We start from the raw sequence: 27,085 nt of genomic DNA on the forward strand, positions 1-27,085 counted from the left end.
TCTTCCGGGTCTACGCGGACTTGAAAGGACCACTGCTACCAACGAAGAAACGGGGATATAAGTACATAGCGGTGTTCATCGATCAGCTGACGAAATACGTGATTGCCGTACCAATGAAGACGGCTACAGCCAAAGAATTTGCAAAGGTGTTCGTAAAGCACGTGATATTGGTACACGGAGCACCGCACATCCTACATACGGATCGTGGACGGCACTTTACGGCCGAGGTGTTGACAAAGGTCACCAATGTGTTTAAGATTAAACACACATTTGGAACAGCATACCATCCAGAGGGCCAAGGCCAAGTCGAAAGACAGATGCAGACGATTGCGGACGGCTTGGCGCAATACTTGAAAGCGGGAAACGAAAGAAAGTTCAACAAGTACCTTCCATACGTCATTTCGGCGATGAACAGAGTTGTACACGCCACGACCGGATATTCAGCATATTATATGCTGCACGGCAGAGAAATGACCATGCCGGAGGATGTGGTCACAAAAACGAATATCCCAGACGATTATGGGACCCCAGATGAATGGGTGGAGACCATGAAAAAGAGTTTGACCTTTGCCGAAGAAGTGGCGAGATGCAACATCAAAGACGCTTACGAAAAAAATGCGGAAATTTACAATAAGAAGAAGTCGGACCCGAATTTCAAAGTAGGCGACTTGGTACTCATACGTCTCCCGAAGGATACGAAACCAGGGAAGAAGGAAAACCAGTCCGACTTTAAAGCAAAATATGATAAAGTGTGGAAAATTCTTAGCTTTCCAAAATTCTTAGCTTTCCAGCGAAATGCAACGTTAAAGATGCTTACGAAAAGAATGCAGAGATATATAATAAGAGGAAGTCAGAACCGAATTTCAAGGTGGGTGACTTTGTGTTGATACGACTTCCAAAGGATACGAAACAAGGAAAGAAAGAGAACCAATCGGACTTTAAATCGAAATATGACAAAGTATGGAAGATTCTCAGTTTCCCGCGAGCAAACGAAGCGGAGGTCATTGAACAGAACCCGAAGAAAGAAGCAGACTTAAAGGCGGTTTCGATCGACCGATTAAAACCATGGCATCCCCCATTACCGGATGAAGAAAAAGGAACGATAGAACGAGTAACAGAGCGTACTCAAAAAGACTCGGAGAAATCTTTTTTCAAACCACCTCTGCTACCCGAAATGGAAAAAGCTGAATGCGAGCACGCTCCGAAAAACGACACGAGCCAACTTTTCGAAGCACGCTCTCTGCTACCGGATACGAGCGGAGACAAACCGAAAAAGAAGAGAGGAAGAAAAAGGAAAGAAGATAAAGATTTCGAAACAGCAGTTACAATTAAGTTAAACACGGAAGCTGGAAATTTGGCAGAAAGGTCACCAGAACTGAAGATGAAGTAGCCGAACGCGCTTCGCAAAAAGAACTTGAACCGAACCAAGATCCTTTTTTCGAACCACGCACTGCTACCGACAATGAGAAAGACCTCATAAAAAAGAGAAAAGAAGAGATAGAAGCGGTCAAATCGAAAGCTGAACAATTGGGCCGTGATATAGCGAAAGCAATCGATGAGCGAAAGGTAAAACAGAAGAAGAAGAAACTAACTCCCACAGAATTGCTCACCCAGAAAGGTGAAGTGGAAGATGCGGCCGACAAAGAACTCCTTGATCGGATAACTAAAGGACGCAGAGATATTAATCCGAAAAATTAGATTAACGGGAGTTTACGATACTAGGAATGGAAGTTTGGAAGGTGTAAAGGTCATACGAAGTATAGTGGAAGGTCACCAAACTCGGACGAAAAGTCATCAAAAACGTTAAAAGGTCATCGAAACAGACGTCAGAAAGGTCATCATGGATGAAACGTCAACAGAAAGGTCTCCCAGTCAAAAGGTCATCAGACTCTGACTGAATCATACGAGAGAAGCGAAAGGTTATCGAAAAGTCGAGATACTCCGACCGAAATTCAAATGAAAAGGTCACGAAAGTCCGGAATCTTCAGAAATTATCGTCCAGTCGAAAGGTCATCGGACTCTGACTGAAGTACAAAATGAAGTGCAAACGTCGATTGAAGCAAAAGCGGAAGAAGGTCAATCGAAAGGTTAAGAGACTCGGGCAGAAATCCAAATGGAACAGCCAAAAGGTCACGAAAGATCTGGATCAGCAAAAATGAAAGGTCACCAGACGAGATTGTGAAGCCGGATCACCGAAGTCCATAAGGTCAAGTGACTAACGAACCAAAGGTCAAGCGCAAATAAACCTAAAGGTCAATTGTCAAATGAACCAAGTGTCAAGTGAAACGTCAAGTGACAGACCAACTGAAAGGTCACGGGAATTGGTCAGAAAAAGACGAATAACCTAAAGGTCAAGAGACGTATGGAACCGTGGAAGAGGAAGCGCAACCTAAAGGTCAAGAGATTTCCGCGTCTACGGAACAACTGAAAGACCATGAAACTTCGGAAGAAGGGGAGAAAGAAAAGGTCATGCTCCCCATGGAAAAAGCGGCAGCAGATGCGGAAAGCGATTCGGCGCGTCAAGTGTTTCAGAAATCCTTGAAAGAGGCTACGGGAACGGAGAAACCGAAAGGTCACGAGACCTTGCCGCAAGAAGAGAAGAATAATGAGCCGAAATTGGCCCAGTCATCATTGGCATCGTTGGCGAAGTTGAAGATTGTTGAAACAGAGAGCCAGGAAATCGACCCAACGGACTCGGCATTATCCCCCCAGAAACCGGATGCTAGCGGTATACCAGCGAGAAACGTACCGGTGTACATACTACCGGGGCACAACAATAAAAATTCGTGAGGGCGGCCATAACTGATGCGGCCATGGATATTATCGTCGGAACAAACGCAGTGACGTTGAATGACCTTTTGAACTGCATGGCTGTCTGACTTTGATATGTTCAAACTGAATATCGGAAAGGATGGAAAGTAAATCAGAAACTCTGTTGAATGTTTGATTAACGACGGAGCACTTGAACTGGCGTAAACGACAAAACGTGAAAGGTCACCGCGTTAGAATGAAGCAAATGACCTTAATGATGTAACGAAAAAGGTCACGAAAGGTCATCAGAAGCGAATATCATGGTTAAGTATAAAGGTCACGTAACATGTTAACTTAAACTGCATTCGTGTAATTGTTGTTTTCAGCGTTTATAGCACAGAATCAGAAGAAAGAAATCATGTGGAAAGTGTTTGGGGTTAAAATTGATTCGGTCACCAAAGCCGGCCCCAAAGGAGTTGCTACGGCAGTTAGCCGGCTCTCCTCTCTAAGCGATTCAGTGTTATAAATAAACTAGAGAAACTACGGTAATCAAGCCGGATCTCTTGAAGACGAAGGGGGCCAGAAGCGGCGGAAAAGAGAAAGACAACAGGTGGAAATATTAATGGGGTAGACTTGATGCGGCAGTCAGCCGGCCTCATTAGAGTTGCTACGGTAAACTATGCCGGCAATCTCTCCAAGCGACTCAGTGTTATAAATCAACGAGAGAAGCAGCGGTAATCAAGCCAGACCTCTCGTACCGAAGGTGGGCCACAAGCGGCGAACAAGAGTCAAAGATTAAATGTGGAAGCGTCGTGGGGTAAATTTAATGCGGTAGTTAGCCGGCCCCATCAGAGATGTTACGGTAAACTCTGCCGGCACTCTGGCCGCTCAAGGCATGTTGAAGTTGGATGTGCGACGGAAAGGTCAAATCGAAAGTTTTACCAGGGAGGCAAGCGAAGAAATGCTTGACGGCCGCAGAAAATTGGCTAAGTTCCTCCATGACCTTTGATGGAAGTTTGAAGAGAAGTCGGATGACCCCGCTCAAGAGAGTCACCGTATCAGAATTTAAGTCGCATGACCTTTTGGGACCATTAACCCAATACGAGTCGCACATCCCGGATCATCTCAACAAAGGATGACCTTTACCAGGGAGGAAGCGATCTACGCTTGTCTTCATTGACGTCCCTCCATGACCTTTTATGGATCTCATTTGAAAGTCGTACAATTGATACGCACCATATTCCAAAGATTGAAGCAGTATTCCTAAGTCGTACTTGATACGCACCTTATTCTCAAGCGGATTGTGATGAAAAGTCGCACTAAGGATGCGCGGAATTGCTCAACAGAGCGGAATGGGCCAAAGTGCGGAAAACGGTGGACAGGACCTGTGACCTTTACGAGTCAGAAATGGAGGATCCTAGTCTACATTGATTAATTGCTTTTGTTGATCTGTTTAACTGTTGATCTGTTTTGTATTAGAATTGATATGGAATAGTATTTTGATACAGATCTCTTTATTTCACATTGTGCATTTGGAGTTGATGTGATAAATGGAATAAGAGAATTTGATGTTTTGAGCACGCACAGACACCGGCGATCGTCTCTTCGTGGATTCGGGAGTGTGTCCAGCCTCAACGGAGCTCGGCATCCCCCCAGAGGCATGTGAGACAAGGCTTCACTAGCGTTCACGTCCGTGGCGCTAGGCGCTACGCCTTTGGATTACGGTCTGTGTTGTGTCTCGCTCTGATTGGCTTGAGTTGTGTCAGCGGGCGCGGCATAGCACGTGCTGCACACTGTAGAATTGGCTCTACGATTGACGATCGAGCTGCGCCGATCATTATGTTGATTTCTGTTGTGCAGATTTTCAATATTATTAAAGTTATCAATTAGCGGTGCGACGTCTTGTGTTTCCGCATAGCTCGCAATACATATCGCATTGCTCGCTCCACGGGATCTATTCCGTTTAGGTCGCCATCTCTGGATCACAGTTGGATCTAGCATTAGAACGCTGTTGCGCCCCAACACCAATGGGCGTCAGCGGGTTAATAAAAAATAAAAATAATTTCATTTCACTGCTATGGTGCAAGCAATAACACCGGATGACATTCGGGCCTGTGATAGAAGGCATAAAAATCCTAGTATTTTCAAGCCCTTCATACAAGAAATTGATATAAAAAATTAAGGTTTCTTATTACAGCTTCCAGTTCGTGAGTTTCTAATTTTGAATGAAAGTTTTTCTTGCGCATTCAGCTAATATTTGTTTGCACAAAGTGGCAAAGCCAGTATAAAATGCAGTGGTTTACATCGCGTATTACACAAGTAACAATAACAAAAAATTCTAATTGTATCTGTAGAATGCAGAAATAGTACGTAATTCAATCCTGGACGACTGCGTCTGCATCTATAATAGAACAGTAACTATAAGTAAAATAACTGTTGCAACATACAACAAAATAGTTATTCTATGCACAGAAATGGCAATCTAATTGGTATGAATACGCACTTGAGTTAACTCAAGCCAAGTACTTACTATAGGCTAGCGATAGTAACTCCAACGTACGCCTGCTTTCAGTGAACCAACCGGCACAGTAGTATCCAGTTAACGCGTACCGTTTGCGCCCAATCGATTTTCTATACCAGCGCAGCATAGACAAAGCAATGTATACGGCATGACTAAGTAAGCTTATACCGTGTTCGGTATTCCCATAGTTCCCATACCGGTCGACCAGAAGTATCGATCGAACTTGATCCTATAACCAACGCGCTGCCCATCTTGGATATGCTGTTAACTGCGTTGAGCAACGGTTACGGACACACACCGGATCGGATGCTAATGCACTGGCGCTTACAAAATCCTTAAACTCCCACGTACGTGTAATGCAATTTTGATCATTCAAACGTATTTCTATCAAATTTTTTCATTTGTTCCTAGCTGAAAACGTTTTATTATTTACTCTATGACAAGGATAAAATCAACGTTGCATGATTAAGTGCGCGAAATCATTGCAAACGGAAACGGAAGTTTTTTTTTCGAAAGTTCTCTTACCATTCCATCATTGTGTTAACGCCATGTCTGCATCCACCGTATTCCTGTTCGAGCGAATTTCACACCCACACCGAAACTTTGTTCCGGTGGAAAATATGACAAATTTCTGGTGGATATAACCAGCGATACAGGCTTTTTAATCCGGGGATACGTCTGCGACTTGAAAGACGGGCACTTGTCCGTGAAGACCAATGTCTGGGACGCAACCGGCTTATGGATCCCGTTCGACCGCCTGTTCGTACAAACAGGGGATTCTGCATCAATGCTGCACGGAGCATCGGTTGCTGGATGATCCGGCGCCGCAGCGTGGCACTGATCAGCCTTGGTCCCGATCAGCCAGCCGTCTGGCTACCGGCACGCGGTTTGCAGCTGCACATGTATAGACGCAGCAGTAACCGTTCTTGGTGGCTGCGGTGTATTCAGGTTAGCGTCGACGGTGTGGGGAACGCTGAGTATCTCATCGGGGAAGACGCACGCTCTTATGTACAGCAGCGTTTCTGCTACCGCGGATTTGGACGTCGAGGGGGAAACGTGACACAGGACACCTTTCGCAAAACGGTTGTGCAGCTGGAGTCACGGGTGGCCGAGACGTTGCAGAAATGCCTGAGCTGCCCTAATTTTCATGTTGACTGGTTGGAAGATACGCGCACCCTGCTTACTACTATAGCGGACGACTGCATGGAACTGCTGAGCCGTGGCCCACTAAAGAGGAGGGCACAGCAACGAATCGAGCGGCTCACCGGCGCTGACGCCTTCGAAAGGTTATTCTGGGTCAAACGTATTATCTTGTCGCGTCTGGTTCCGCAGCACAATCAGTTCCACCAGAAACTGTACTGCATCTCGACAATACTGGTAAATGTGTTAATGATGACCTTGGTTTAAGCTGTAGATATTAAAGTGAATGGTCGTTTTCATAAAAATATTTTCAATTGTTCAGTAACTTACAATAATTACCTGCTTAAGGGATTTGGCCGGGTACATAGTAACAAATTCGGGTACATACACGGGAACTTTCACGGTCGCGCACTCCCAAACACTTTTTACATTGCTTTATGACATTTTGTAGCCAAAGATTTGTACACGTAGGCGTGAAATCCGTCTGCGCGCGCAACATCCGGTTCGGGAGTTATTGGTGAAATAAAATTCAAAGCGCGGTGAAAGTTATGTCCGATGCTCTTCATGCGAAAATGCACAGTACTCGTTTTGGTACCGAACCAGCTTTCTACCATTTTTTTTCAAATTTTAAAATGAATTTTAAAATGGTCCAAAAATTAATTTAAAACTTTAAAAAAATATTGGAAAGTTGGTTCGGTACCAAAACGATATTCCCAGTAATGTGCATTTTCGTGCAAAATTTGAAGAGCATCGGTACATAGCGAGACTTTTGGTACACCTCCGCGCTTTTAAACTTTTGGAATTTAATTTCACTAATAACTCCCGAACCAGATGTTGCGCGCACAAACGGTTTTTTCGCCTATGTATATGAATCCTTTAGGCTACAAAATATCATAAAGCATTCTCGTATCATGCGCATTCTCGTAGCTACAAAGATCGTTGTTGCACCGATACCGCATTCCGGCACTTTTTTAATGTCAAAATGAATATTTTAATCAAATATCAGCGGTGTCCAGATTCAAAGTTATTATTATGTAAAATAATCAAAATTTTGAGTACAAGTAGCGAAACCACACTTTTATGTTATGTGAACTGTGTTTATTCTGAAACCATCTGAGAGCGTTTCGTCAAATGCCGCAAATAAGAAAGCGTTGAGAGGAATCTCACATTGGCTTTGAACATAGATTACCCAGATCCAACGACGTCGAACAGCGGGAGCATTCCCGTCGACATACTGGCAGACGTCCTATCGTATCTCGACATCTACGACCGTACGCTGTTGCAAAGGTAACCTTGTATTCCCGTCAGGTTTTGATGATTCATCCAACGACTGGGGTTTGTTATCTTTGTAGAGTTTCTGAAAACTGGAAAGCGGTCATGCATTCCACAGGCGTTCATTGTGACACAATTATACCGCATCGTTCTTATCGATGTGACCCTCAAAACGCCCACGACCTAGCCTATCGCCTTCAAATGTCCGTGACCAGAAACACCACCGTCGTTTATGTGACTGGACATTGGTGGGACTTCCTAGAGACGGTCTCGATCGTCCTTTTCTACATGTCCGTCAAACTGGAGTGGCTGGTGATCGCTGACAACGAATCTGCCGGCACAAAAAAACTATTTACAACCGATTCCTCGTCTCCAACCGAACCGCTGCAGCTTATTTGCTGCTATATTTCCCTAAAACGATGTGGCTACCACTTCTGGCCGGGCTTAGTGGAGAGTTTTGACTTCACATATTCGTTCAGCACTGCATCGTCCCACGATGTGCAACTAGCATTTTTTAATCACCTGAATGAAGTGGCCAATCCAATACGAAAATCGAAATTCACTGAGATACAGTCGTGCATCGACATTCTGTCTAAACAGTCACGATTTTGGAGAAGAGCAAACTGGAAAAGCTTTCGTGCATGTTTTACCCGGTAAATTGTTACGGATAAGGTTTTGTCAGATTAATGTTTTTTTGTGTGTTCAAACTGCCGCTTTGGGTGTCGGGGCAAAACTTACGAATCCATCAGCAAATGTGTTATTTCAGATGGAGAGTGCCGCCGCCAGAACATCTGAAGGGTCTGACAATAGCTGCGTTGGCCAGCATGCCCCGGAAGAACTTGGTCTTTCACAGCTTAGCGCTGTGGGCAGCGCATATCGGTGATCAGCTGCGAAGTTAGGTATTAAAAACTGAGATTACCGTTAAACATGATGTACTGAAATTTGAATTTTTTTCAATTTTACATTCGTTTGCTCTAATTCCTACTGTGTTGCAGAGCCAATGTCGATATACCCGAGAATATTGTGTGGTCTAAATGCCGGCGGAATTTCTGTAGCCTGTGAATTTCAAGCATAATGCTCACAAAATTTTCTCAAAACAGTTCCTGCTAGTGAACGACACGCTGGCTGGAGGCCATGCTGCACTACCGACAGGACGACCGCATCATCTTGCCCGGGCTGGCGCCGAGTGCTGCCGTGACCAATAGCATGGTTAGCCGGCCGCGTCTCAATGAGGACACGATGGTCCACTGCAGTGCGCCTGCCGGGGTCGGCTGGCGCGGTGTGGCGTGGCTGCACTAGAACTGCCCGTCTTCGATGTCGGACAGCCGCAAGCGCTGCTGGAGGAGGATACCACCGGGCAGCAGTACAGTTTCAGCCGCGTCAACCACGCCCTCTCCCAATCACGTGATGTGGGCAGCATGGACGCATCGTCTAGGGCCCCTGGGAAGCGCCGTATGGGCTTCCCGGACCCGCCGCGGAAGAACTGCAGGAAGTCCGATCATACGCCGACCCCGGGCGCGACAACAGTCCTGGACCGGCGGCCTACGCGACACTGCTCGTGCAGCCGGTCACCCTGGACGACCACGGTTACATCCACTGCCTCTTCCGGCCGCACCAGGACGTTCACGAGTGGATCGTTCAGACGATGAGGCTGCTGGTTTTCCCCAAGAACAACTCGCAATAGCCCGTAGCACTGGCAGTATGTGTGTATAGTTGTAGAATATTCGGCAAAATGTTCTCGTGTTAACAATCAGCTGACACTTTACGTTAGCTTACTTACTGACGTTACAGTAACAGTAATAAATCCACTGTCGGTTTCGTTCATGGATGTGCAAATCTATAAGTGCAACAGTGTCATCCTTTATACTAAAAGAATAAGAAGTGCTCAAAATTCAACTGCGGGGAGTCAGTCCTAGCCACACACAAGACCAAACTTCGATATCTTGGTATCATTAGATTCTTATCGCCCCACAGACGCGATATACGGTCCGGTGTACGATACGGTGGGACATCGTATCGTGCTATACCGTTGATAAGCTAGAGTGATCGCAGCGCGCAGACGGTAAACGATACGGTCCAATCCTGCCTCTGACGTGAAACATGCTGTGGTTCAAATAAGTTTTAAGGCTTTGGCAGATGGTAACAATCGTTCAGCTGAAATCTTGATGAAAACTAAAATTCTAAACTATTTTTTGATACCAAAACATCCGGATTTAACAGCCCATGAACTTTTCTACGAGCATTTGAATTTTAACACAGGCGCCTATGGAGTTTAAATGGCAGCTCGCGCAGAGTACTCCAACGGCTCCGTAAGCTTGGCATGCTAAATTCAGATGGCTGCAGAATCGTTCGTTTTCAGATAAACTGCCCTCGCTTGGTATCAAAAAATTCCTTAGAATTTTATCTTTCTTCTAATATCCTTTTCTGATGAATCAAGAAGAATTAAAAACCAGAACAATTTTAAAGTTGCATGATTTGGCAGCTGCACACGTTGTGCTTCATGCCACTGCCACTACGGGAGGTTGCTATATCGCAGATGTCAACGGTAGGCATTACGATATCTCAGCCTTCTACCGTCAATCCTACCGTCAAACGGTCCGGTAAGGGTACGCCGTGATGACGTAGAAGAGCCTACCGTATATCGTACCGTCTATCGTAGGTCCATTTTGCGTTGCGATAAGAATCTATTCGATAGCTCTTATCGTGTAGTAGAGCCATCAAAAGTCAGATCTGAGAAAAACAGTTCCAGTTTCATAAAAAATTGAAAAAACGTAACATGCCGAGTCTACGGGAGAAGTGAAGAATCCACCATTGCAGAACCGACCACCTCACCATTGTCTCAAATAAACAGCCAAAAACCTCTTTGCTGCCAAGCAGCCACGGGCTTCCAGAACGTTTCACTGGAACGAAACTTGAATGTTTATCAATTATAGGGTAGCCTTGCGTTTCTAATTTCTCATCGAAACTCAGACTCCGAAAGAAAGGAGAGTTTGACGAAAAAAGCAACGAAGAGTCGAAGCGTATCGCGCAGTTTCAACCATAATCATTAAGACAACTGCCCTCCGCAGAAGTATGACCAGTTTTAAAGTAGCAGCGCGCCCAAGGGCAGCAGCTGGTGACTGGTGAGCAATGGAAATACGCATTTTTTGGCAGACATGGCTCGAAAGCAGTACGAAAGGATTTTCTAAAAATTTCTGTTTGGTAAAATCTGTGACAACCAGCAGAAGGCGAAGCAGCCTGGGAGAAAAAGTTTAAAAAAAATCAATAAAAATCTGCAGCAAAAAATTATCTACAGAACGATGTAAAGCCGATTTAAACCGCGCAATTGCACGGAGTCTGTCATTCGATACACATCTTACATATCAAAGTCAGCAGCAGAACCAGCAAAAGTCTGATTTGAGAAGAGTAGGCAACGGTGGCTCCAGATGTCACGGACCATTAGGTTTTTCCTTTGCGTCATAAATTTTCAGAAAATCTGATTGTTCTCCAACGAGTTGAATAAGAACCGAAGACAAAGCCGCAGGCGACGCCGAGCTGCGGCGCGAGCGGAGCATCAAGTGATGCAGTAATCGTGGCAATTTTTTTTGCACGGGATTGCATTCCGCTTTCCCACCACTTCCCATACTGATACTTTCGGATTTAAAGGGCATGGTGGAAAAATTATTTTTATGGGTGGGATATGCAGAAACCAGAAACGTCAAATGAGCAACATGTGCTCCATAGTTCTGAATCATAATGCTGTTTCCGGTGTCCGACCTTGAGAATTTACGATTGCTCCAAGTTTGTGACGTGGCTACGAAAAATTATTCGCACATACAATACAACGCATAATACGAAAAGTTAACCGTGATCTTTTTCACCAACAAATAAATAGTACGAGGACATTTGGGTGCTGTGAACATACCCTGCACGATAAGGCTGCGATGAACAGCCGGCTAAATTTATAGCCGTTTGCATTCAGACCGAGCTACGGCTAACCAGCTGTTCATCGCAGCCTAATCGTGCAGGGTATGTTCACAGCACCCAAATGTCCTCGTAATCATGATATCCTTATGATTTTAAATCGTTCCTATTCCGTGCCTATATGTTGCGCGCAATTTGCGCGGGGTCTACTAGTTATATTATGTTTCTCATGTTCAAGTTCCGACTCTTTCAACACCATATCCGCGTCTTAGTTGCCAAATGTATTTCGTATTGACATAGATTAAACTTGAACACTACTTCGTATCTGTAATTCGACACTATAATATTATACTCTTACAGTCACAACACGATTGCAACGTACGAAGGAATTTATTTTCCGCGTGAGAAAACTTCGCTGCTAAGAAACTCACGGTCATTTTTGATTTAGAACAAATACTGTTAATCGCTCATGGTTTTAAGCGTGCATGTGAAGTGAAACGTACCTGTCACCTGATATCTTTTCCTTTAAAAATTTCAGATATTATTATGCTCCTAACGGATATGGATTTACAGATTATTTCGCAATAGCTTGACTAATGTGCGCTGTGTAAGACGAAGAAACGGCATTAAAGCCGCACCCTCGTCAAAAAGTTTGTTCTAAACTGTATCAACATACCTCAGATGTTAAGACGTTTATCATAAAATGTGCCGACGGCATGATTTTGGCAGCAGCTCTTATGTAATGATTTATATCAATACGAAAACGTATCGAAGTTACAAAATTTATTCGAAACTCGTACCCGCGTCTTCGCAACTGTTTAGCCAAAACGTTAAACAGCAGCAAACGTAATACAAGAAGAACAAAAGCTTTGTCGGTCGACCGACATGTAAATAATATCTCGCTCAGCAAGAAACAATTCCAGAAAAATAAAAACGATAAACCAGCCAAATTCCAAAATCCTGCACTACGAATTACTCCGCCCATGTTAATTGCCAACAGTCCCGCTCATGGTTTTAAGCGTGCATGTGAAGTGAAACGTACCTGTCACCTGATATCTTTTCCTTTAAAAATTTCAGATATTATTATGCTCCTAACGGATATGGATTTACAGATTATTTCGCAATAGCTTGACTAATGTGCGCTGTGTAAGACGAAGAAACGGCATTAAAGCCGCACCCTCGTCAAAAAGTTTGTTCTAAACTGTATCAACATACCTCAGATGTTAAGACGTTTATCATAAAATGTGCCGACGGCATGATTTTGGCAGCAGCTCTTATGTAATGATTTATATCAATACGAAAACGTATCGAAGTTACAAAATTTATTCGAAACTCGTACCCGCGTCTTCGCAACTGTTTAGCCAAAACGTTAAACAGCAGCAAACGTAATACAAGAAGAACAAAAGCTTTGTCGGTCGACCGACATGTAAATAATATCTCGCTCAGCAAGAAACAATTCCAGAAAAATAAAAACGATAAACCAGCCAAATTCCAAAATCCTGCACTACGAATTACTCCGCCCATGTTAATTGCCAACAGTCCCGAAGCCGTCGCGGTTCTGGTTCATTGCAAATAACAATGCAAGATATTGCATCTAAAGCAAAAGCTTTGTCGGTCGACCGACATTGATCGCTACGACACATAACCTAAAAAGCGATTTTGATCCATGTGTCGCGGTTATAGAGCAGCAAAGTTTTTTTGCAGAACCTTGATAATTAAGCAGTTATGAAAGGCATAATTTCTGTGCAAGGACATGATCCGTCGACCGACTAGAATTATCCTCAAAAGCAAAAGTCGCAAAAACAAAAAAGAAAAAATCGCAAAAAAGAAGCAAAAGTTTGTCGAAACAAAAAACAAACTCCTCCAATTTACCTAGTTGGAGGCAAAACGTTAACGACAAAATTTTGAGTAATACCTGACACTGCCCACGCGGTGGCTGCATTACTTTTGCTGCCGACTACACACACACCGTAGGCTACTTTCATGCTGCTTCTGATTGGCTGTATGGCAGTTTCAGTGCTCACGGCAAGTCTACGTTCAGCGCCGTTGTACCCAAGCTGATTTTGACAGCCAGCTTTGGTAAAGGCAATTCTCAACTTTTTTGTAACTGTACTTTTGAAATGGTTTCTCATTTCTGGTATTTTGTTTGAAGCATTGACGTTTTTTGTTTTATGGCTGTCGACAGCCAAATTTTATTTCAAAACATTTAAAAAAACACTGCTAGTGTTGATATTTTTGCGTGATCCTGTCACACACGGCATGCTTATGGAAAACGTGCAACATTCGACAGTATGCAATGATGCGAGGACCCACAGCAATTTCGGACGAGTTCTAGGGTAAGGGCTTATCGAATAGTTTCCAATTTAAACATCATAAAGATAGCACGTGTCCAATATTGTGTGCGTTTTTATTTCCAGATCCTTAGGAGGTTCTGCTTAGATGGACAAAAGTGCATGAGGACATGCAGTCAAGCAACAGGTAATCCAGTTGTGTAATAGAGCGCTATTTTCAGCTACAATACGATAAAACAAATTTTAATTTAAGGGGAATATTAGACCTTTTTGTTACCTTAAACACAAGAAGCGAGCAGAACCTTAATTTTTTCCTAAAGTTTTCTTTGGGTATTTTAAAGTGCAGCAGGGACAAGTTCAACGTATTAAAATTGGAGTTGATTTAAGTCTTTTTTATCGGTTATTTGCATGTCGACATGCCTATTTCAAAAGTTGCAATCAGTGCGTAATTGGTGGTGCGTATATGAAGTGTCCATAACTTGTTTTTGCCATTTTTCTGATTCTGTTTCAAATAATAATTTTTTAAGAAATAAAAAATAATGAATTAATGCGTTGTTGCTGCACTGTCCTGACCATTGCAGCTGGCTCATGAAAACAATACAGAATATTAATGTCAAAGTGTCCATTTTCCATTCGCTTTATTCTATTGGCCAAATGCTCCGTTAACAAAAACATTAATTCTTAATTTAAGGTTTTTCGTTTGAAAACTGCATGTCGACATGCACAGCAATTTTGTTGCTGGTGTATTAAACGTCCTAACACGCAGCGCTTTTTTATGATGAATAACCGTACTTGAATGCAGTAGATCAGGAACGCAGCATCTGTTGCGTTCCAATAAACCTTGATTGCAGTTGTTGTGCATCTGAAATTATCTTATTGTAAGTAAGTTAACCATGCTGATGGTTAAAAATTTGAATGTTTTGCAGGGCAGATGAAGTGTTGCTCTCCAGTCCTTTGCCAGACGCGAATTCACCGGGAAGTGCGTGGATGTCGACATCCATGATTGTCCTTGCCATCGTGGCGATAATTGACTTGTTATGCATTTAGAAGTCGCTAATGCTTCCATGCTGGCTCTTTTGCAATTTCTATCGCTCTTGTCAGTTTTTCGTTTATGCTTCTGGCGCATTATCCAAATCGATTTTTTTACTAAATTATGATTGTGTTTTCATGAGAAAGTATTTCTCGGATGTTGGCTTTTTTGTGCAAAACTAGTTATGTGAAATATGCCGAAATAAATACAAAATGCTATCTGATATCCATACCTAAATGTTTCATATTCGTAAGTTTTATATAAAAAATGAGGTAATCTGTAATATCTAAGGCTAATTCAAAAGTAATCTTTAAACTAGATGATATTTCTGACGAGGGGCATCTAGAAACGCGCTGATTGGCTGCAACCTTGCTGACTATTGTTACTTGCGCTGGCTTGACCATAGCGAATTCGGTACAAAAGCCGACACTAAATTTCACTGCCAACACAACTATCAATACGGAAAACCATCATTTCCCGCTGACTGGCATACGACAAGTGCGGTGCACTATAGTGCTTGTGGCGTGACTCATAGAGATAAGCACGAGTATATTAAAAACGGAGCTGTACAGCGCGGTATCTTGAATACGCGCCGTGTGGTTGTTTTTCCCATGCGGAGCCCAAAATAAGCTCCGGATTGTGATGGCGATTTCTACTACAAGTTATGCACAAAGAAAAACAACTGGCGTTTGGAAGATACTCATGTGTGTCTGAAATTGCGTCTGAATTTTCTAGCCGTTACTAGTGTCACCATCAATAACTACCAGAGTGAGTGAAAAGACTATTGGTATTGATTGATGAACGTGATTGTTTTGTTACTGTTCGCACTGTTTTATCAGCATTCTCAACGAACATTTAACCAAGTTGGGTGCAGAACTGCTCTTTGCTCATAATTGGACTGGTGTAATTTATCTTGTTGAATTTTTTGGAAAAATTCACAACCGCAGCAAAGTAGAATCTGGAATGGACGATGGTACACCTCTATGCTTACAATTACACAAATAGTTCCAACCATTATCACATTCATTTCGCTAATCATAGCTAAAAAACGTCTCCACCGGGATCCTCTGCCCACAGTGACAAACTCTTCAGGATCCAGTTTTTCCGTGGCATTCTTTCCAAAACAGTAGTTGTGAGAGCCTTCAGGTCTTGTGGTGGCGGCACTCTCCAGCTGAAACAAAAAACATTGTGAAATTTCCTAATTTCCTTTACCCGTACTAGAACACAGTACTATGATAACGCAAGCTGCTTTCTCATGCGAAATTAAAAACAACAACCGCTCTCAACGTTCTCTCCAAACAACCAAAGCAACGGTTGGAATGGAAATTAAACCGCAATTCTGCTCTGTTTTCTGCCATAACAACTTACCGAGTGAAACAAAAACGAAAGTTTTTCCAGTGCGATGTCCATGTGCCTGTCACGTCCCAGAAGTTGGTCTTCACGGACAAGTGTCCGTCTTTCAAGTCGCAAACGTATCCCCGAGTTAATAAGCCAGTGTCGCTTATAATATCCACTAGAAATTCGTCATATTTTTCACCCAAGCAAAGTTTCGGGGTGGGGGTAAAATTAGGTGTAACAGGAACTCGTTGCGATGCGGTCATGGCTCATGTAAACTACAGGAAAAATCTGCGGGCAGCTTTCGATAGAAAATGCGCCGGCACCGTTTCGTTTACAACGACTTCGGGGGATCAATCGTGCACTTTTAATCTGATTTCTGCAATTAAAAACATTTTAGAATGCTTTCAGCAAGGAAATAACAAAGCTGTTCTGGTAGAAAAAGATACGCCTCAAAGATTTAGACTATACGATTTAGATTTAGACTAAGACCTCAAAGATTTAGATTTAGACCCCAACAGTATAAGAATAAGGTCACGAGGGTATAAAATTCGGTGTGCTGAGAGTAGCTTAAGATGCGGACACGTTGCAGGTAAAACAACAGTAAAATGTACACATAATTTCCGATAAAAATACTCTCCGGTAAAAATAATTAACTTAGTTATTTTTACCGGAGTTTTTTTTTAATTTTCTCATTCTTCCATTAAGGATCGATTTTCAACACTCGCTGGATTACCTTGAGTGATCATCGTTAAATCTTATCAGTATCTAGGGCAACTTTGTACGTGTTTTTATGGAGTGCAATTTTTCAACGGCAACAGTTACAAGTTACAACAACTTTCACTTTCTATCAGTTACAGAGTAATTGCACTTTTCCAGCTGAATTTGAAACTTTTCCGCCCATAATGCTAAACTTAGAAGGACTAGGTTTCTTCGTGGCATTCTTTCCAAGGAAGCTGCAGTCAGTTCTTTCATACTTTGTGGTTGCGGCACTCTCCATCTGTAATAAACAGCACTGTTAACGACTACGAAAACACAATGCGCTTTTTCGATGGTACGCGCCGCCTTCTACTGAAAGCACAACGCTCTGTACGACGGCAGCTCGGATGACATGCGATTGGCCGAACAGGTTTGTTTTTCGGAACAACTGAAACGCCGGTTAGCTAAAATTATTTTAAACTGCTTTCGCACATTCACACAGCCAAATGAACATACTGTTTAAAACAGGAACGCAGGGATTTCCAGTGCTTCTTCTTCCATAACCATGGCTTCTTGGACAGAATGACAATGCACGACTGTATTTTAACGTATTTCGCCTCTTCTACTGGATTGGCCAATTCATTAAGGTGGTTAAAAAACACCCCTTGCAGGTCGTGTAAGCAACCATGGGTGAACGAATACGTAAAGTCCAAACTGTCCACCAAGCAAGGCCAACGGTAGAAAGCATAACGTTTTAAAGCAATATGCCGGCAGATTTGCGGCAGGTATTTGGCGAGCAACGTGGTGTCGCCCGTAGTAAATAATTCTTCGGTACCGTCAGTTTCATTGTCAGCAATAACTAACCAATCCAGTTTGATGGACATATAGGATAGAATAGTCGCGACCGGTTCTAGGAAATCCCGCCAGGGCCCCGCAAGATAAACGACTTTTGTGTATTCGGTCACCGACATTTGAATTCGATAAGCTAAGTCGTGGGCGGATTCCCAACGGTTTGGAGCGTGCGGTATAACTGCATCAGAGCACACGGCTGTGGATTGTATGGCCCTTTTCCAGTTTGTAGAAACCCTGCGAATTTTACACACGCAGCGGTTGGAACAGTCGGCCTACTATGGTATTAAGGTATTGTACCTTCGCAACCTGGTACGGTCGTACATGTCGAGGTACGAAAGGATAGCAACCTGTATCGGTAAGGTGATGGATTCGATGGTCGACTCACAGCAGTTACCGCTTATTCGCCCCTTTGCCAAAGTGCGCACAGAGTGCATGCTGGTTCGTTCTCACCTACAACACGACTTAAATAATACACAGGTTAAGTTTTGTTATATTTGCAAAAAATTGGCTCAGCCTGGCAGGCTAGCATTACGGTCGAAGTGGTAAATAAAAATTATCATCTGCTGAATTTGCTGAATAAAAGTTTTATGAGAGCATTCCTGCAATAGCATGCGGACACCATTTGGCTTATGGTGCTGTGTATCTACCGGTCATACTGAAGCGCATCATGTTGTTTTGGATCACAATTTGTGATGTGGAACGCGCCGCGGGGAGAAACTGCGCAACCCAGTTAACTCTCTCGAAGGCTTCGACGCAAATAAATACGTCAATCTGGCGCTGTGAACGCGGATTCAGCGGACCACGGCTCAGCACTTGCATGCGATCACTGACTATAGCCGTAATAAGGGTCCCGGTATATTTCAGCCAATATTCGTGAAAACGGCGGCAGTTTAGGCATTTCTGCAGTTTCATGCCCACCCGAAGTGGTAACCGCAGAGTAGTTTTGCGGAAAGTGTCTTGTGACACGTTGCCCACCGTTGGGTGCCCAAATCTGCGGTAGCGGTAGCGTAGTTGCACGCGTGACCGGATATCTTCCCCGATGAGATATTCAGCGCTCCCCACGCCGCCGACGTCGACGTGAACATGCCGCAGCCACCAGGACCAGGGATAGCTGCGTTTATAAAAGTGCGTTTGCAGCTCGCGTGCCGGCAGCCAGACGGCTGGCCGACCGGCGCCTAGACTGATCAGGGCCTCGCTCGGGCGTCGGAGCATCCAGCAACCGATGCTTCGTGCGAGGTTTATGTTAAAACCTCCCTTCCCACGATTAGATGGTCGAACGGGATCCATTTGCCAAGTTTATCCCAGAAATTGGTCTTCACTAACAAATACCCGTCCTTCATGTCAAAGACATATCCTCGGACTAGAATTCCTGTGTCGCTGATTACATCCACTAGGAATTCGTCATATATTCCGTCGGAGCAAAGTACCGGTGTGGGCATAAAATTCAGTACGAGAGCAAGATTTGGGGATGGGGACATGGTGCTCGTAAATGTTATAGAAATGTATCAGAAGATTTCGATAATCAAATTTTCGGTTTCGCTTATGACGGTCTTGGAGAAATTAATACTGATCCAAGTCAAAGAACAAAATTAATAATAGCACGCTATTAAATAATAATAGCAGCTAGTTTGCTCTGGTATCGTTGTAAGGAGTTAAAAATTGATAGGCTCTGGTCGTAGTCGGATGATTTTGATTGAATGGTAAGCGATAAAAGTGAGATATTTACAGTATGCTATTACTGAAAGTCTGAGCATAAGCTGTACAATTGAAAATACAATACGCCCTTTACAGTATTAAGTCTTAGCGGTGCAGCCTGCTTCGGCGGAGATGGGTTGCCGTTAGATGTACGAGGAGTATAATTTTCGATCGATACCTAATGCCGATGCTCGAGCAGCGACACTGCTGGAAGCCACCGCAACGCGCCGCAGTTATGTATTCGCTCATGCATCTGCAAATCGCAACGCTTTGCTGCTTCCCGTAGACGAAATTTTGATTTCCACCTGTCGGCAAGTGTGAAATTGGTATGGGTCAATAAGTAAAAATACTGCACTAAAAACAAAATATGTGAAATCAATCTGTTGCGTTTGTTCCTTTTCGGCCAGCGATGTCATGTATTTCCTTTCACATTTTCACAAGTAGTGCATAATGCCTTTAAAGGTGATAAAACGCCAACATACTGAAAGAATTTGTTACTATTTGCTATGCCTTTTTGCTTTTTTTTAGCGGCGTTGTACAATGCCGCCGACATACTGCAAGATTTTACAATACATTTACAATACACCATTTACAATACACCAATACATTACAATACATTTACAATACACCATTTACGATACACCAATACATTACAATACATTTACAATACACCATTTACAATACACCAATACAATACAATGCATTTACAATACACCATTTACAATAATTACAATACGTTTACAGTGCATTTGATACGCCAATACATTACAATACATTTACAATACACCATTTACAATACAGCAATGCGTTACAATACGTTTACAATGCACCGTTTACAATACATGATACGTTACAATACATTTACAATACACCATTTACAATACGCCAATACGTTACAATGCGTTTACAATACGCCATTTACATGCGCCAATACGTTACAATACATTTACAATACACCATTTACAATACACCAATACATTACAATACATTTACAATACACCATTTACAATACGCAATACATTACAATACATTTACAGTACACCATTTACAATACGCAATACATTACAATACATTTACAATACACCATTTACAATGCAGCAATACGTTACAATGCATTTACGGTACACCATTTACAATACAGCAATACATTACAATACATTTACAATACACCATTTACAATACAGCAATACATTACAATACATTTACAATACACCATTTACAATACAGCAATACATTACAATACATTTACAATACACCATTTACAATACACCAATACATTACAATACATTTACAATACACCATTTACAATACACCAATACAATACAATGCATCTACAATACACCATTTTCGAAAGGCTAACACGAAATGTTCCTGTACTCAGAATGAAGTTGAATGAACTTATAACTACTGTGCTACAACGGGATCCGAGCAGGCTGACTGATAGTTGATTCTACAGAATTTTCCGCAAATACGGAGATCGATATTAGTGCGTATAGTGTGTAACTAACATAAGCGCCTCGAATGGGCGCTAGTGTCATACTCCTCCATTTCGCTCGCGCAGCTTGTTTCCATCGACGCTATATTATTGATTTTCTTCCACCTTAACCATTCACCGCCTGCATTCTTTGCATAAACACTGCTACATACAAGTCTACCTCGGTACAGCATTTATCAGTAAAATCGAATATTGTGTGGATGTGTAAACCAGCCAGCGGTCGTCCAACATTTGTAAAAATGAATATTATGTGGATGCGTAAACCGTATCAAAGAATTTCGAATGTAAATGATTATGGCCAATGCAACTAAGATTCTCAAAGATCGACTGTATTTATCACAGTTTTACGACAAATTTGCCATTGATGTCGTAAGGGATAGCACGATTTACAGAGGGTACGTGGTAGATGTGGCAGATGATGGGCTGATTATCGACTATCACCATTCTGGTCCATGCGTCGAGTGCGTACGTTTCTCGTGCGCCCGAGTGTTGCCGATAAAGCTAACTTCGGCCAGTCGTTATTGCCAACTACCACGTGAAAACGAGGAAGTGCTGACAAGGAATTCTATGTAAGCCTTGCTGCTTAAGATCGGCCGAACTGTCTTTGCTGTTGATTTTGGAGTTTCCGGGGTTCATTGCCGGCTACGGCATTACAGATTGCTCAACGTTTTCGTTATAAAAAATTGTTTGAGCTTTTTTACGGTTACATACAGTATATGCATGACTCGACCACAATTACTGTCCAGTTGCTCTGTCGCTCGTCGCTAGGGAAATTTGGTTGTTCGGTCCCTGACATCTGGTAACGGCTAGGACAGAAAATTTCTACTCATGAACTTCATTCCATACCTTGTTCAAAGTTTAATATTATATTTTCTTTTATCGTTGGGATTCGTTGCTAATGTCGATAATGGTTGGCGCTTTTCATTTTTTTTTGTCGTTATTTATCTGAAAGCTATCCTTTTGTGCGTGGCACTTGCAGTTTTCTTATCTAAAAAATAGTTGTTTCTTTAGACTGAGTTACGGCAGTTGTACGACTTCGAAATTATGCTGTGTATTACTACATTTTGATACAATATTTAATGTCAATATTTAATATTTAGTTTATGGCACTACGATATTGCAGAAGATGGATGTTTCCAAACAAATTCAGTGGTAAAGCGAAAATCCGTGTTATACAGCCTCCACATGCAGTAACTGTCAACTCGATGGCCTAATAAACTTCTACTTTGCTATTCTTCGACGTTCCTTGGTTTGAATAATAACAATACATGTTTTTCTCATGATAGCACTGTACTTGTTGTAGAAATCACCCTCTGACGTGGACGCCAGCTACATGCTTAGCCCTGGTACCTGAATACGGCGATAAACCACCACTTCCTGCCGAAGAAGTATGCGCAATAGTGCGCATAACAGCATCTGTACCACCGCAGCTGCTGGCGGCAAAAAACGAACACTATTCTTATCGCGCGTCACAAGCCCGCGTTCGCCAGGCGCGATGCTGGATGCCGGTGACCCATAAGACTTTCGAGAAATTCACCGTGCGATTCACCGCGTGTAGCCAGCCAACCTGCCCCTTTCCGGTGACACCGCTGTCTTACATGCTGAGCAGCCTGGACGTCGGACTTAAGCTATTCTGGCTGCAATATACCGGCACGCTGATTATATCGGCCAATGATGATGGTATCACCGTTCTGCGTCGCCAAAAATTTAAAAGGGTTTCAAAAAGATTCCATCGATTGGTATTTCATTTGTACGAGCGCTTCTTGGCTTCCTTTTTCCGCAAAGATTTAGCGCTTTACAGAAGGATATCATTCACACAAAAAGGTGATTTTCTGAAGTTATTGGGTTGCTGGCAGAGGAAAACAAACAAAGATAATCAAGAAACGAACGTTGCAGCGAGCTTAATTAATTATCACGAACTTATGTGCTTTTGCAATGCTCCTCTGTGCGTCCATTAAGTTGACTGTATGCATTCTTAGATGCAAATGGGAGTTGGTTTATGACTACTTGGCGGAAGATGCAACTCTTTCCGAAATGGTTGGAAACTCATCGTCTGGAAGCTCTCGGTATACTGTGATCCTTATGAGTACTCTATAGCTGCCAGATAAATTGCACCACAGAGCCTGGTGTCCGGAAACTGGCGCTCACTATGCGCGATGTCAGGCAGCGGCCGGATCGGAAGGCGTTGGCATTTCGTCCAGCGGCAACAGTGATTTTCATATCATTTTATAGAGCGATATCTGCTTTAAAGTGGAAATCGCATAAATGCGAAAACCACGGTTCATTTGCAATAATAAGAATTTCATTGGCCAGTGCAGAGTGCAGTGTAGATGACCTTTTTGCACAGCTGAACACTATCGTTCTGATGCGATTGTCATGGAATATGTTTGTCAGTGATTTATATTCTCATTTTTTCGACAAATAATTTTTCTAAGCGTAGCTTCATGGCATAATTTGGTCAAATTACGGTATTTATAACTTCCGAGGTATCACAGCAGTCTACTACTGTATGTTCAGAAATTTACGGACTGATCCTGGTCTGATAACCCTATATTGTGTCTTCCAATTTCAGATCTTCCCGAGAGCTGCTTTACGTTCTCTGACTGCCCTGATGACGTCCTTGTGCAGATTGTGTCGAATTTAGATGTCATTACCCAGAAGAGTCTACGACGGTGAGAAAATCACACTGTGAAAAGCTGTGTCACTTGCTGTAAAAAACCATGAAAAACATACGTTTAGCATGCTTGCTTGGCATGGGAAAATATTTTAATGTCGCATCCCAAATGAACAGAGGTAACGAGAAGGCCAAACCCATTACCAATACGTACGTACTCGTATATTACGCTGCGTTGCTGGCGCCTAGTAGTAGTAAGTATTGAAAAATTTGAAGCTGTGAAAGCAGTAGTGACCGCTCGAATATTTGTTCACATATGCAGGTGTTTTTCGATTGCAGTTATCGAAAAACAGGTCGACGGTTTTTCGACGCCAATCCATATTGGTTGTTTTTTTTTATTGTAAAATCCATTGCAAAAATGATGGGGCTTTCACATCAAAGATTTTGGCGCTTGCTATGGGAAAATTCAGTACTAATGATAAGTTACAAGATGTCGCCGTAAAACACGAACAAAACTTGAATTTTAATGTCTGTCTAGCACAAAGTTTGTACAAACTGAATTTGCATTTGCTAATTTGCATCTATTTAATTGTAAGTAAAAAGTATTTGCTAATTTGTATTTGCTAATTTACAAATATTTAATTGTACTGTAGCGGCTCGATCAAGTGGCACCACAGAGTTGGTGTACGGGAAAACAGCACACATGCAGGCTGCAGCGTGTGCATGTCATGCGCTCGCAAGCTCGAGCAGTGCACACACTTTGCAAGTGCTGATTTCCCGTACACAAACTGTGTGGTGCCACTTGATCGAGCCGCTACAGTAAACAAAAAGTGCAGGCTATGTACAGCTAAGGAGCTGCTTTGCAAGGGCCAGAGTACCATATGTATCACCCTGCTGCATTGTATCTGTATCTATGTATTTAAAGATTCTGCGCTGCACTGTATCTGCATCTACGTTTACTGTAAAGAAGTTAAAACAGCAACAAACCTTACTTATACTAGGAAAAATTCACGTTGGCGTGCATTTGGCAGACCGGAGCGTAGCAGCTTTTCCGGCAAAAATGTCCGGGGGGACAGGGGGGACATTTTTGCCGGTCACACTCGCGAGTGATAATAAATATTTAGCATCCTACTTGTAGCACGTTTAGCAAATACGTAACATACAGTAATTTAAATATAACAACAATACCAGCCAGCAGCAGTTTCGTAATGACCTTCCATCACGGACAGGAATCAACGAAAGCATTAGTCTTGAATACAGAAGACCTTCGCTACGCTCCGGTCGATCAGTATATGCAACGTTGTAAACTGCTGCTAACGAATAAAGACATTTTTATTGTATCTCTACGTATCTCTGACATAACTGATCGCTTTAGAATATGTCGGACATGGAACCGTGTGTTGTCCTGCGCATCCATCAGCCGTGAAGTGATTGTCAGTGCTCCCTTAGGCTACCTTGCTGGATATAATCAGGCGCTGTATTTGGCCGATACGCTTTTCAGCTACACCACGACAAGAACGCGAGCTGTACTGCTGGACCAGTTCAGCCACAGTCACAGCGGTACGATCCTTCCTGTTCTCCACGTCATCGGCTGTCCGGTTGGCTATTATCTGTCTTACCGCCACCGCAGCATCTGTCTGTGGCATGAACTTGATCTCTATCCAGACGCTGACAACATGCACATATACTGCACCATGGTAATGGAAGACGACACGCGGAAAACACTAGGTAGGTTGCGTGAAGGCAGGGAACAGGGTGGTGAGTAATATAAGGAAAGAGCGGCCTTGTACAATTGTAGCCATGCTGAGTACATCATTATAAGAATGTCTTGAACACGGAGAAGCGCGTTCACCTGCATGCGATCCATAGTGCACACAACACATTTAATACAGTATTTCATGACGTGATTCTGCTTTAGAGATTCTGCTAGGCACGAAGAAGACATGCCAGAAAACCATAGCCTCATCGGACAAAGACTGGACGTACTGCTGCACGACCGGTACAATGAAGCAGGCCATTCACGGAATTCCGCTAACGCTAAATGTGTTAAACAATTTGTGCTATCTACACGAGCAAAAGAAGGAACGATCCTTAGAAATATGCAGTTACCAAACCGAGTGCGACGAAACACTACAGAGACTGGAAGAAGCACGCAGCATTTGGCCTATTGCCGCAGCAGCCACCGAAGTTCTGAGGAAAGCTTTCAAAGGCTACCGCTATACAATGCCTGATCGTAAGCTTCCGGTTCTGCAAGTTCCTCGGACGAGAGATTTGGATGACTACGAATCTGGCTCCATGTTCTGTCCGGAAATCCTAAAAGTGCTCATCCGCGAACGAAGGAGCCAACACACCGGGTGCCACTCATCGGTCCCAGTGGCAAGCTGGCTGCGCTTTTGGTGAATACATTTTCGCTTTAATTTGCCGGCACCGCTTGGGAGAAGTTAAAACATTTGCGGGCTTGGGAGAAATGATTCTGCTACAGTCGATAACCGGAACGGATATTCTAGTGGGCTTGGCGTTATTGAGAGCCTGCCCGTTTTTACGAATCGAGGGAAGCACTGATGTCCAATACAAACGCTCGGTTTAATTTTGAAATGTTCCGTCACTCAAGTAAACAACATAATTAGTCATAATAAGACGAAATTCGGTATTAGCAGTACCAGCAGATCCTCCCCTTAAGCGTTCACAGATAATGGACCACGAAATTGTAAAACGCGCTTCTACAAAACGTTTGCACCTGCTTGCGGTTGATACAAGTAAACCAAAAATAGTGAAAATTGTAAACAAGACAGATTTTCATACCAGAAACGCAATGTATCAAAAAATAGCAGAAGTTACCCTGACAAAGAAAAACGGCTGCCGACGAACCTCAGGAAGTTTAAAGGACGTCGTAAAGATCCGCAATAGCCGTCAGCTCCGCGAAGGTGCCGGTGCTTTTAACCACTTGAACAACGGGCATTTCCGGGGAGCTATCGATAAAACTGTCATCAGTAGCATCCCACATTCTTTGCGCGATGACGATGATCTCCGGCAGCGTCGGCATGTACTTCGAAATGAGCTCTGCCGACTCCGATCCAGTAAAACAGTACTTCCGTGGAGAATCCGCGCCCTTGTTCAGCCCCTTGCTGAAAATTAATGCAATTAGGCAGGATTTTACATATAGAAATAATTTTGACTAAAAACTCCAAAGTGCTTGGAAGAAAAGCCACTGAACCGAAAACATGTCGCCCATTAGCGAACAGATATTCCTGTGTCAGTCATTGCATAATATTAAGGCTACCTACTTCGCTGGGCTAGCGCGCTTTACAATCCATCGCTTTAGACTTTCGCAAGTCATTCTTCCTGGGTTAATTGTAAATAGCAGAGTGTTGAATGGAGAACTCTTGACTTCATGGTTGGCAATAACTATCCCCTGGATACCCTTTTCCGAAAGGCGCCGAGTAGCGGTGGGTATCTCAGACGACGTATCTAAAACATACAACAGATG

At 43.0% G+C, this 27,085-nt stretch overlaps 2 protein-coding genes and 1 long non-coding RNA gene across 3 annotated transcripts; 2 read left to right on the forward strand and 1 right to left on the reverse strand.

The window, feature by feature from the left end:
- The first annotated feature begins 5,896 nt into the window (after positions 1-5,896).
- LOC129589530 (uncharacterized) lies at positions 5,897-9,510 on the forward strand. The gene is made up of 5 exons (XM_055484322.1): positions 5,897-6,649; positions 7,597-7,699; positions 7,765-8,337; positions 8,451-8,583; positions 8,680-9,510. The coding sequence occupies exons 1-3, from the start codon at positions 6,011-6,013 to the stop codon at positions 7,869-7,871; spliced, it is 849 nt and encodes a 282-aa protein (XP_055340297.1). The 5' UTR covers positions 5,897-6,010; the 3' UTR covers positions 7,872-8,337; positions 8,451-8,583; positions 8,680-9,510.
- A 7,179-nt stretch (positions 9,511-16,689) lies between these two features.
- LOC129589523 (uncharacterized) lies at positions 16,690-19,473 on the reverse strand. The gene is made up of 4 exons (XR_008690610.1): positions 18,451-19,473; positions 18,092-18,244; positions 17,459-18,028; positions 16,690-17,243 (listed from the first exon to the last, which is right to left on the reverse strand). It is a non-coding gene; the product is annotated as an uncharacterized LOC129589523 (long non-coding RNA).
- Positions 19,474-21,176: 1,703 nt separating this feature from the next.
- LOC129589524 (uncharacterized) lies at positions 21,177-26,186 on the forward strand. Its single transcript, XM_055484317.1, has 6 exons — positions 21,177-21,553; positions 22,288-22,808; positions 22,964-23,050; positions 23,557-23,656; positions 24,974-25,326; positions 25,517-26,186. Exons 1-6 carry the CDS (start codon positions 21,273-21,275, stop codon positions 25,996-25,998), a joined length of 1,824 nt encoding a protein of 607 aa, XP_055340292.1. The 5' UTR covers positions 21,177-21,272; the 3' UTR covers positions 25,999-26,186.
- The last annotated feature ends 899 nt before the right edge of the window (positions 26,187-27,085 follow it).

This window comes from Paramacrobiotus metropolitanus, unplaced genomic scaffold (genome assembly GCF_019649055.1).
Source record: "Paramacrobiotus metropolitanus isolate TYO unplaced genomic scaffold, Prichtersi_v1.0 Parri_scaffold0000035, whole genome shotgun sequence".
Lineage (NCBI taxonomy): Eukaryota > Metazoa > Tardigrada > Eutardigrada > Parachela > Macrobiotidae > Paramacrobiotus > Paramacrobiotus metropolitanus.

Bases quoted from the DNA above. Each gene is read 5' to 3' on its own strand.
- LOC129589524 (XM_055484317.1), top strand. From the start codon at position 21,273: ATGATTATGGCCAATGCAACTAAGATTCTCAAAGATCGACTGTATTTA. The intron at 23,657-24,973 runs GTGAGAAAATCA...TGATCGCTTTAG, and splicing joins ACCCAGAAGAGTCTACGACG to AATATGTCGGACATGGAACC. The intron at 25,327-25,516 runs GTAGGTTGCGTG...ATTCTGCTTTAG, and splicing joins CGACACGCGGAAAACACTAG to AGATTCTGCTAGGCACGAAG.
- LOC129589530 (XM_055484322.1), top strand. From the start codon at position 6,011: ATGGATCCCGTTCGACCGCCTGTTCGTACAAACAGGGGATTCTGCATC. The intron at 6,650-7,596 runs GTAAATGTGTTA...CTTTGAACATAG, and splicing joins ACTGCATCTCGACAATACTG to ATTACCCAGATCCAACGACG. The intron at 7,700-7,764 runs GTAACCTTGTAT...TTATCTTTGTAG, and splicing joins GACCGTACGCTGTTGCAAAG to AGTTTCTGAAAACTGGAAAG.